The sequence below is a fragment of the Charadrius vociferus genome, unplaced genomic scaffold, assembly GCF_000708025.1.
Source record: "Charadrius vociferus isolate BGI_N301 unplaced genomic scaffold, ASM70802v2 scaffold343, whole genome shotgun sequence".
Classification (NCBI taxonomy): domain Eukaryota; kingdom Metazoa; phylum Chordata; class Aves; order Charadriiformes; family Charadriidae; genus Charadrius; species Charadrius vociferus.
The window spans coordinates 253,430-265,690 of NW_009647952.1; the positions used below are offsets into that span (position 1 = coordinate 253,430).

The window sequence follows — 12,261 nt, forward strand, 5'->3', positions numbered from 1 at the left end:
TCAGTAGGGCTGTGGTACTTCATCTAAGTGCCATACCAAAGACTAGCTGTTGTACAACGAAAGAAAGGGAGAGGAAATGTAAATTAATTCAAAGGTGAGCAATAGTTCTGATCAGGAGAGAAAAACGAAGCCAGGTGGAGTCCTCTTTAGCCAATGCACTCAGGAGTCCCTGAACTGTCCTTATAGCCCCCTGTACTGAAGCCAAGGGAAAAACCCAATAACTTCAATCTGCTCCTCTGATCCTGACTGCAATTGTTATTGCTGATTGGAAGCACTCTAAAAATCCCAGGTGTTCCACCACAGAAATACCACACGCTCATCTGCCATTTTCAGTCCTCTTCTCATTCTGTTTTGGGTTGTTGGCTTTCCCAGAGGACCTCTCTTTCTCCTTTCCTCTGTGGCTGGGTGCTGAGGAGAGGATGAGCAGAGGGGTTTTGTAAGAGGAGAGAAATATAGGGGACAGTTCCGAACTGAAAATGAAACAAGAACCAAAGTGGATAAAAAGCAGTGGATGAAGTTATGTATCTGCTATTAGCGGCTGGATAAAGAGCCCTACAGTCCCGAACACACAAAGGATTATAAATATCCAGAGAAATACTCTGTCTATTACCATAGCTACGTATTTCCAATCATCTTCCACCTGCAAGAGAAAAAAAAAGGATAAAGTACATGTAATGTAACATGTAATTGTGAGTTGACATTATGCAGTAGAAATGTCCCTTGTGCTTTTGAATGCGAGGAAGAACATACAAGCAGTCAAGAATGTTGCTTGTCATGTTTATAGTTGCTGCAGTTTTCAAGTGCCTTTGGAGGGGCCTGATTTTCTCATAATATTTACCACTTCTGTCTGGGAACATTCAACACTGGCCTAGTCTGCTGAATTTTTCTAAATATTTAAGTCTGTTGGCAAGCTATGGCTGTGATGCTGACATTAACAAATAGGACCTGATCATGTGGTGGGTCCAGGGTGGGGCGGTTTAACAGCAGGCAGAATCACCATAGCTTTACATCACTAGGCTCTGTCAAAGGATTTATCCTGGCAGCCCACACAAGAGACAGTTTGCTATTCTGGCCTGATTTGCCACACTGTTGCTCCAATCAAGTCCCATTGATTTCAACAAATTGGACAGCTGGACACATGGACTACTGCAAAGCAAGGGCCCTGACTGAACGAACCACAGTGCTAAGCAGGCCAGGGTGAATTTTGTATGTCTGAGAGTACCTTAGAACCACATTCAATGAAGTTGCTGTCCTTTAAGCTATGTACAAGGACCACTGCATCAGAAGAACATTCACTCATATAAAACCAATGACTGGTTAAGAGCTCTCTGCTGAGGGATCTTCCACTTTTTCCTCTTTCTTGATAAATTCCTCCAAGAGGCTGCCACTGTGCTTCTTGTGAAAGAAAATGCAGCAAGAACTACAGCTGCTTTAAATGTTTCCACAATTTTTAAAGGGCTTTTATTTATACAGGACTATTGCATGATATCACCTGCATGACTTTCTATGTCTGGCAGAAGCAGCCTGCAGAATCATTTCTGCAGTGATTGCCTGAGAACAACCCCACTTTTTCCCCCAAAGAGAGGATTTTTCTCAAGTGAAAAATCCTGATTTCCATCCCTAGTACATTTTGAAAGGTAAGATAGAGCTGCTGACGCACACACCAGACTAAGAATACAATTTCATGTGGCAGCAGAGATTTGCAAAATGCAAATCAGCGAAACTGGCAATGGAAGACTTCTCACGAGCTCTACAATCAAGGCAGCAAGTTACTCAGACTACTTCACGCAAAGCCTTTTCTTTTTTGGAATGCATTGGAGAAATCAGCTGTATACGGTACATGGATATGTTTTGGGCAGCTGGTGTGGCAGTGAGAGCAGGGCTAAAATGTTAGAGTTACTAAGTAAGAGTTACTAAGTAAGAGTTACTAAGTAAGGCTCAGCTCAATGCCTGTCGTCCTCTGTGCTGATAGGTTCCTGCGTTTTGCTTTGAGCTGGCATATATTACCCGCTCACCCTAAGAATTCAGTCCCCTGGCCTTAACTGTAGTCCTTTATTCAGAAAATTATAGACTTTGGTTTCAGATTAAACTTCTTCTGCAGGACACAAAAAAGGTAAAAAAAAGTAATTTTTGGGTTGCACAGAAGTTGCATGAATGTGTGCTGTTTCAACAAAATATTCTGATAGAAAGAATACCTCTCAACATTTCCCTCAAAAAGTATTTGTGTTTTTCAATACAAATACAGCAGTATTTAATTTTTAAACTGATTTTTTCCATCATAGACCATCTAAAAAACTTCAAAACCAAAGGAAAACATTTCATGACAGATCAAAGACAGGCAAGCCCTGTTCTTTAAAACGCAGTTGCCAAATTTGCCTGTTCCATTACTATCACAGAAAACACCCTGTTTGGCAAATAGCATTTAGTATTGAGATGTCTCTGCCTACCAGGGCTGAGCAGTTGTTGAGCAGTGGAAGAGGGTTGCTTCTGAGGATCTACAGAAGAAGGGTTGGAAGAGACCTTGAAAAGTCCTGACTAGTTTATCCCCTGCCCCATGGCAGGATTAACTCAGCCTGAATCACTTCTGATCCAAGTTCATTCCTCATGGCCACAACAGGCTGATGCTCCTTTTCTTTTCCTTTGAAGGGTATCTAATCTAAAACTGTCTTGCTGCTTAAATTATCCACTGGGGATAGAGGAAGAACAGATGAGATCACTTTTCTTGTTCCACCCCAATGGATGGATAAATTCTCCTCCCTTTCTGTAGGAAACTATGACCCATTCATAGGTCTCAAATTTTTCTTCTCTAGACCCAACAACTCCATTTCCTCTGGCCAGCCCTCCTCCATCATGTTTTCACTTGCTGGAAGTGTGATCCCAAGCCCAGCTGAGCGGTTACCTCCCTTACCTCTTTGGTTTCATTTTGAGACCTCATGTTCTCTGCGATGAACTGAATGCTGCTAATGACATCCTTCACTTCTGGGGAATACTCCATGTGCTCTGCCACCCATTTCAGTGACTGATGGCTCAGTTGTCTTCTTTTGGTGGCACTGAGTTCAGTTGCCTTATCACAGTGACTGCATCGCTGCTCTTTGTATAATTTGGTATCTTTGTGTTTGCTGCTCTTTGACTTGCACAACATATTGGCTGATCCTTTCTTGGTTTTTTTAGAGATGTTTTTTTTCTGCTGTTCTAGTGGCCTCTGCATCAACAGGACTTTGGGGAGCAAGCTAAGAAAGATGGCTTTTACCCATTTGGGCATTGTGTGTGTGGTTGGAGTCCTGTAATGTATATTCAAGACAAACACTGTGATGACAATTGACAGCGTCACAAATATCATAGTGAAGAGTAAATATTCACCTACGAGGGGAATTACTAAAGATGTGGATGGGATTGTTTCTGTGATCACCAGTAAAAATACAGTCAAAGAAAGGAGCACAGAGATGCAAAGAGTCACTTTCTCACCACAGTCAGATGGCAGGTAAAAAACTAACACAGTCAGGAACGAAATGAAGAGACAGGGAATGATCAGATTTATGGTGTAAAACATTGGCAACCTTCGAATATAAAAGGAATATGTTATATCTGTGTAGATCTCTTCACAGCAGTTATATTTGATATCATGTTTGTAGCCAGAAGCATCAACTATTTCCCATTCACTGTTTTCCCAAAATTCATTCATATCTACTTTGGATCCAATGATCAGAAGATCAATTTTGGCTTTGTCATAGGTCCATGAGCCAAATTTCAGTGAACAGTTCTGATGATCAAATGGGAAAAAGGTAATATCCATAGGACAGGAGCTTTTAAAAATAGCTGGTGGGGTCCAGGTAATCATTCCGTCATAGCGAAGGAGGGCTTTGGTCTTGCCTTCAACTTGAAAATCTCCCACAGCACTAGAAAGACAAATGAGGCAAAGAAAAGAAATGAAAGTTAAACAACTTTCATGGATACTGCAAGAGGATACTTTTTAGAGAAAGGGGAAAATGGAAAAGTGTACTCATACTTATTATACAAGACAATATCTGGTTTCCATATTTTATCTGCTGGTACCCGAACAAATTCAATGCCATCATATTCTCTGGGATCCCATCGCAATTTGTAGTCATTCCAAATCTGAAAGAAGAATGGACAAGGATTTAAAAGCCTTGTATTATCAGCAAATGTCTGCTTCTCAGATCTTCCTGTAAAATGACAGGGTATTATAAAGACTGAAAGTGCAGCGCGTGTAAAAAGGAACAGTGGTCTGAAAGACAAGGCAATGACCTGGAGAAACACCGGACATTAATGGATATTGCTCACATTGATTTGCTCCTTCCTCCTCTGTGAGGGGATGGGATGCCAATTATTATCTATTGCTGACATGATGAGGTATCTCCTCTGTCCTGCTACGTCAGTATAGACCCTTACCCGTGCAAGGTTACCTTCTCACTGCAGAGAGGAAATAAAGCTCTTGCTGCTGCTATCATGAGAGTGCACCTCACAGGTTAAAGGAGGCCAGCATCAAAGGAGAAAGGAAGTACAGATGCACACTAACAGGCAGTTGCTGCCAGGGGACATAATTGTTTCCACAGGGGTAGCCAATTACCAAGTTAGAGTCAGTGAGGGATGTCCAGAAGCTTTCTTGCATTGCTGTCCAGTGCCCTATCATGGGGCCATGCCCCATGCTGTCGCAGCCTACCCTGAAAATCCTGATCTTAAGTACATTATCTTTTACAGAAAGCTTTGTGTGGACCAAAATCAGTGTCTGAAGGAAACTGATTTTGGTGGAAGTTGGCTTGTTTTTCTCAGCAGTTTAGGTCCTCTAAAGATCTTTGTCTATGTATAAATGCTAAAACGATCAGGAAAAATGGAGGTGTGTTCCTTTTGCTAATAAACATTTTGCTTGGAATCTTTAATATGGAGATCACCTAGGACCGCAGAGCTGCATATTTAATCACTCTTTTAATGGATATATCCAGCTAGATTTATGAGATAGATGAACGATCATGAAGTTGTAGAAGAATATACCACACAGGAAAGATGTGAGATGTAACTTCTTAGAAATAAGAGTAAAAGATGGGAGATGTAACTTCTTGGAAAATAAGAATAAAGAAATGACTTTTTCAAATGTGGCTTTGGTTAATGGAGCTTCTCCTTATTCATACCTTTAAAATCCTTGTTATAAAACAAGCACTTAATCTACAGATGTAGCTTGCAAGGTAACACACAGTTCACCATACCAATGCATGAGTAATACAATGCAGTCACTTACATGTCTTAGCCACAAATTTGTTTCCATAATCTGATTGACTTCATCCTAGAAAGAAACATAGGCATGCACATCTTCACTCCATAAATCAGTTAGAGTATCCTGAGATGGCTACAAACTTACTCTGATAGAAATGGAAACTAGAATTCTACATTAACTGATACCAGATTTTTTCTGGCTGTTTTCAGGGGGCTTACATATAGTGCACAGTCATGTGCAGCTCTACTGAAAAATTATTAAAGCTCTACTGAAAAATTACAGCCCACAACTATCAGACATACAAAGAGCTGCACTGTTTTGCCAGGGGCCTGAGTACCTGGAGAATACAAAACTTAGAATTGCTCTGACCAGTACCAGAGGCATAAGGTTCTGCTGGTGGCTGTGTGTTTTGTTGGATTCAGTGTTTACAAAAGCTCTGTTTACAGAGTAGAGTACTGGTCAAGATTCAAGGAAAATGGCATCTGTACCACAGTGTTCTTGCATTTCTATGCAAACCTCTAGAGCAGATGCACTCAACCAGCACTAAATTAGGTCACTGCTGTACTGAGACCTTCCTTTTACACTCAATTATTGCTGTTGCCAATCAGCGATGAATCAGGAAGGTGCTGCAAGAGACACAAAAATAAAACATTGGATCCTGTTCTAATGAGCATTCAGCCTAAAAGTATACAGAAAGACTTATATTACACATATTTATGAATGCGGGCTGACATTCACAATGCAAATAACTGCAAGAATATTGCTTTGGGTAGTTCTTAGTTTTTAAGTATGCGGTCTTGAAAAAGTTAAGATATTTACAAGCCAAAGGTAGAAAATGTTGTAGATGAATTTTCAACATTGTATACTGAAGATTAAGTACAATGATAATTTTGAAAGATGTGTACGGTTCCCGTCTATGGATTAAACTACCTAAGTTCTTGTAAAAATCATGACTCTTTCTTGAGAAAATTCAACTGATTTACTTATGATGTTCCTTCTTTTCCCCAAAGACAGCACTGGGAGCCAGGTGCTGCAATGTGAGACAGAACTGCTGAAACCTACCAAGCTACTTGTAACATGGAAACAAAATACTTTGACAAAGGAACTCCAAAAGGTGACAACTGCCTTCACCATGAGGACTTACAATGCCTTCATTTATACCCTCAAGATAATTTAGTTCCCTGTCTGCTGTTGAATATTGCTCCTCAGCATTTGCCTGTCACTTCCTTATGGACTCAACCAGGTAATTAATAATCAAAACTCAGCCCCTGTTTTGTGGATAATTTGCTTCACAGAGTGGACTTCAGCAAGGGTTAAGGTCAGGTTTTGCCTCTTCCACAGTCCCTCTGCACTACCCAGCAGCTCTGCCACCTCAGAAACACTCACCCATGTACACAGTGCACCCCAGAACACAGAACATTCTGCACCAGCTCCATGCTTTAAAACACCACTCTTCAGGCTGCACGTCTCGTTATTTTGAGACTGGGCAATGACACTGGCCCCACAGGAGAACTAAGCCACATGCTACACAATATGGACACAATCAGGTGTCTCTGGAGTAGGCTAGCCCTGTGAAGAGTGGATTTGAACATTTGGTACTGCTGCTCTGGGTGCGAGAGACTGCCGCACAGAGCGGAGGGATTTGACGCTACAGAGTAAGCAAATGAATCTGTGTAGTTCAAACCGCTTGTTTGAGCACCTGGAACAATTTGGCTGACAGAAGAAGAGCAAAGGTCTCAGCATGTATACATATGCACACATGACAATGTCAGTTATAAGAGTTGTAGGTGCAACCATCACAATCATAGGTGCTGCTTTAGCAATTGGCGTGTGTTTGCAACCATCCCCAAATCTCAGCAGTAATGAGTCTTACCACATTTGTAAGCTGGGTAATGGCCACCTCAAAATACACTGTGACAGGATCAGACACATTTTCCACTGGCCTGATGAACCGGTTGTACTGGGAGAAGAGTTTGTGAAATAACCGTTCCTCCGATTCACAGGCTGTGGTACCTGTGTTGGTAAAGATAAAGAACAGCTATGTCAGAGGTAAGGAAGAGGGAAAGAAGGTGCTGGATAACATACTAGTCCATGCAATATTTCTGGATCCTGTGCTTGCGACCATGTATCAAGACACAGGAGCACAGAGAGAAGAGGGCTACTAGTATGCTGTCAGTTGAAAGCAGTCTCCTATAGGACATTGCCCACTGCTCCCTGTCTCCTCAAAGTGTAAGGTAATGGCCTGAATGGAAATGTCTCCTATGGGCCTCCATTTGGCCCAGACCAAAGAAGAATAAGGTGGTGTGAAGTAGAAAATGTAGAAATGTGGTGGATTTCATCTTTGGGATTTTTCATTGTAAAACTGAGAGTTTATCATACTCAGAAATTAAAAGCTTGAGGCTGTAACTACTGGATAAAAATCTATGTCAGGGACTCTGATTGGGAGATTATAATGATGTTTCCTGGTCTTAAAAACTATGACTATATTTTATCCTCATGTTTGCTACTTCAGCTTTTTAGATAGCACAATTTTTGCTCTGAAGAAAGTTAATTTATCAAGTTCTATGAGAAAAAAAGTGGAAATATGAAAATTTCTTATAAAATAGCATGCATCTTTGTAATACAGAGCCATTCTTTGGGAACAAGCAGATCACAGGTGCAACCCCCAGCCAATGCAGGACAGACCGGATGGCTTAGTGGGAATAGGGCACTGAGCTGCCTCACTGTGGAGCCAAGAATAATGCCCTTAATCTGTTACACACAGCCCAAACCTGAAAGAGTTATTTTCACAGTGCTAAAGGCTACAGACTTTGATTTCAAAAGGAAAGATTAAATCATGTGGACTCTGGTGACATCAGCTTAGAGAAATACTTTCCTTGAATAACTTTCCTATTTCAATGCACTACTAAAATTCAGCACTTAAATTCAAAATACTTTATAAGGCAAAGATTTAGAACTTGCTCCTCACATAGAGCACAGCTGTGTTTTCAAAGCTATGTGATGATGCCAAAGATACTACTGACACAACTGAGGAAAAATTAGTTTTTCAGATAGACCGCCATAAATTTTTGCATTAGTCCCAGACTGCACTAGAACACGTCCGGAAAGCAATCATGATAAGCCTTTATGACTGCAAATATTAAACATAGAAGGGGTTTGTGTCAAGCAGTGTGGTCTCTGGCATAGCATAGAATATAAATTTGCTATTTACATTTCCTTTAGTGAACACAAGGGCCTGTGGTTTCACAGATGTCCTACAGGGAGATGCTTAGTCTCAGCATACTGCACTGTTTTCACACTTATAGACCGTCCCCTTCCCCTGTTTTTGAAAAAAAATGACATTTCTGCCTCTAAGGTGACGAAAAGCATGCTCAGATTCAGGGGATTATCACAATTAAAAGCTGAAATTTTGGTTACTGGTGACTTACATGTATGGAAAGAAAATTCTAATAAAACTTCCATGACTGGATTTTTTGTTTCATCCTCTCAGCAACATCCACAGAAGACACATGAATGTCTATAAAGTTTGGATGTTTGTATATCAGGTATTGTGCCATTCAAAACGGAAATTCCAAATTTCTTTTCAGATTTCCTCATCATCATCCATCACACTGTGACTAGAAGTACCTTACTGTGGGAACATGAGTTTCTTACCAGTCTTATGACTAAAGCTGGTGAGTCTAAAATTATGTTTCATTTGAAATTTTCCTACTGGCTTCTTAACAGACACATGCTTTAAAACAAAGTAACAGAAAGAGACAAGTATTTAGGCCTTTTGTTTTTATACTTCAGTTACAGATTCTCATCCCATTGGTACTGCTTTAAGACAATCCCTTATGCCATGCTAACACAAGCACTGTAATGCATACGTGTCTTGGTCATCAGCAGAAATGAGACTTTCAAAAAATATGAAGTGTCTTAAAAGCAAAAATCAAAATAGTGAGATTTGTGTATGGAAATCACTCCAGCATATTTAACCATAAATCACAAACACCAGTGAACAAAAATACATGAAGTTCTCACTTTTGAAGGTCTGAGTACTGAATGTACACATCTTTAGCCTGCATTATTTAAGCAATTGCAAAATTCAAGCACCAAATGAAATTACTAGAACTCCTATTTCATATCCATTCTTTGCTAGAAACAGTTTGTCAATTAATTATCAAGCTAAAATGAAGAGTTTTATGTGTGAAAAGTAGTATTGCTTTAGCTCTGTTAAAATACTGTTGAAATGTTACAGATTTCGGGTTAGAAATAGCTAGCAGAAGCTTTACATTGAATTCATTCCAGGAAAACAGGAGCAGACACAGTGACTAGAAAATATTTGAGACTAGTATCAAAGAGAGCCTACCTTTAATCAAGGATGTGAACATGAATGCCCACACACAGAAAGCAGGGTAACACCAAAATAGCCACCTCTCAGGATGCATTGCTAGCAGCAGAATTGAGCTTCCTTTTAAAAAGAGAGGTTTGGGGAAAGAAACAGAAAGCAAGAAGACATACGAGCCCCCTGGACGGTAAGTAGGCGGTACAAAGATGGATTTCAGTTTTGCATTTGCAGCAAACTCTGCAGTCTGCTGAGCAGAGCAAAGCCTTGAGAGTTAATTCCACTATCACCAGGCGAGGAGAGCTAATGCTGTGCAGAGAGAAGGGAGCCAGGCAGCATCTTATCAGATGACTTTTCACATTTCCAGTTACCCTCACCCTTGCCTCTGGGGGAATGTATAAAAGTGCAGGAGAGAGAGGGAACACAAGACACAGGGCTGTCAGCGTGGAGCGGGGGGAGGAATTCACTCAGCCCTCCACACACTGTTTAAAGAACACTCATCTAAAAGCAGCTGCTTTTGCTATTGCCTGGTGATCACCTGAGTGAGTCCGTCAGAATATGCAGAGATGAAACAACTTCAGTTTCTTGGCTGAGGACTAATTCTGCAGCAGGAGAAATGGATGCTATATTGTTTTAACACCCCTGCCAGAAAACATCCAAACCTTGAAATAAGCACAGCGTCATGTGATAGAATTGGCGGACAGTACTCTGAGTGAATAAATCTAATGCAAGTAGATTTATTATTGCCATCTGATAGGAACAACTAAGTATGCTAAGTTCTTTCCTGACAGACAAGTCAGCTGACAACATCAATGTTTCTTTTTTGGTGTGTGTATGTGTGTGCAGTGATTCCCATGCCAGTATCCTGCTAGTGTGGAAACGGAGTAGTAGAATAAAGGAAAAACACCAGGTGCTGTTACAGAAGTATCTAACAGGGAAGGTTCACTGGGACAGAGCATTACTCTTAATCACAGAAGTTAAAAAAATGGAGATCGTGATCCTGTAGAGATTAATACGTGTTCACTCCTCAAGCATTCAGTATGCGTGTCCTTGTAACAGGAATCCCTGAAGAGAATCTGTAGACAAAGGGTCTGAGGAACTGAGAGTCCTGTTTAACTGCAGAGGGATGAAAAGCACCACAGGTTACTTGGTGCCATCCAGCCTCCCAGAAAGCACCTTGGACAGGGAATCTCTTTTATGTATGCTCAATCCAGCAAGAACAAGTCTAAGTGACTGAATGAATGATTTCTTCAAAGCAGAAACGCTGCTGATTTCCAGGTACTTATATTGTTTTGTAAGTGTGGAGAGAAGAGAAAAGCCATAAACAGAAAAAGGAGGCAATACTGCAGCTCAGGATAAGAAAGTGATTCATCTTCTACAAAGGTTGTTAAAATACAGGTAGAAGGGAAGAGGTCTGCCTGGAAGAAAGAGACTTAGGAATGAGTTACCTGCATAGAGGAGATATGTGAAGTGAACAAAGTTGCCCATGGCAAGTTTTGAGGGATAAAAAGGCAGTCTTGGAGGATTACTAACAGAAGCACTACTCCAGAGCTTACTGGAGTCAGGGTGCCTTGAGCAGAGAGATGAGAAAACAAAAAAATCAAACCACAAGAGTGTTTGGGAGGCTGGGAGTGATCTTGCACTCTCAAAAGCGGCAGCAAACTAAACATGGCTGCAGCGTTTGTTAGAACGATGTTAATAGTCCAGGTCCATAACCTTGCAGTTCTCTTACCTTATCCAATGAAGCTCATACTTCCTCTTTGAATTTGTGCTGCCAATGGTGCTCTGTGGCTAACAGAATTAGGCAGCCATGCGGCATCACACAATGCCTGTGGCTGGCTGTAGTCATGGCATATGCACTCCTGTTAAAGTCCAGTGCTTGTCAAAAGATGACATATGTTAACACAGTCAGATGCAATTTGAAAAAAAACCGACCCCAAATTAAAATGTTTTGATATTTCCAACCTTTTTGTTCTTCCAAAAAACTGACAGGCCAGGGAATAGTGTCTGAGAAGTTAACATACCTGCAAACACATATCTGAGTTAAAAGGAAAGGTCTTCACAGGTAAGGGTAATGAGCATGTTTCCCCTCCAGAGAGAAGGAGACCAACGGCAGGCCAGCTGGCAAGGTGATCCTTACTGCCACACTTGAGGTAAACAGCTGCTTTGTTATGGGGAGGAAGGGACTGGGGAAGCAGGCTGAGCTGAGAGGCAATATCAATCATTCATTAGGCAGATGGCAGAAGGGACTGTGCCACACCTGCCCTGCTGGTAGGGCCCTGCTGAAGTGGGCGCTACCTTTGGGAAAGGCTGAAGAGGAAGGCTGATGTTCAAACTGGACCACGGCAAGTGGCTGATGAGGCAACCACATGGAGAATCCAGAGAGACCAGCTGAAGGACTGCCTCAGCAGCAAGGAAGTCAGCTGGAAGTGGAACAAAAAGTTTGTGAATCATTGCCACTAGGGAAGATACCTAATTGAATCTAACATGAACTGGCCAACAAAGGTGTCAACATGCCAGGCTCAAACAGCAAGCACATACTGAAAGGCTTTTGCTCTTCCTTTGCCCTCCTCATGCGGAAGAAGAGGCTGATTTAGTCCGTTCACATGTGCTTTTACTGTCCAAGAACATACTGACTCACAGCAAAATCTCTGGCCTCCTTTCTTCAGGTGAGGTGGCTCAGGCAAAAGAGGACAAGCAGCTT

General features: G+C 41.3%; 1 protein-coding gene across 1 annotated transcript; it reads right to left on the reverse strand.

Moving 5' to 3' along the window:
• Positions 1–499: 499 nt before the first annotated feature.
• On the reverse strand, positions 500–9,697 carry CHRNA6 (cholinergic receptor, nicotinic, alpha 6 (neuronal)). The gene is made up of 6 exons (XM_009883302.1): positions 9,582–9,697; positions 7,104–7,243; positions 5,255–5,299; positions 4,007–4,116; positions 2,909–3,896; positions 500–640 (listed from the first exon to the last, which is right to left on the reverse strand). Exons 1-6 carry the CDS (start codon positions 9,658–9,660, stop codon positions 518–520), a joined length of 1,485 nt encoding a protein of 494 aa, XP_009881604.1. The 5' UTR covers positions 9,661–9,697; the 3' UTR covers positions 500–517.
• Between the last annotated feature and the right edge of the window lie 2,564 nt (positions 9,698–12,261).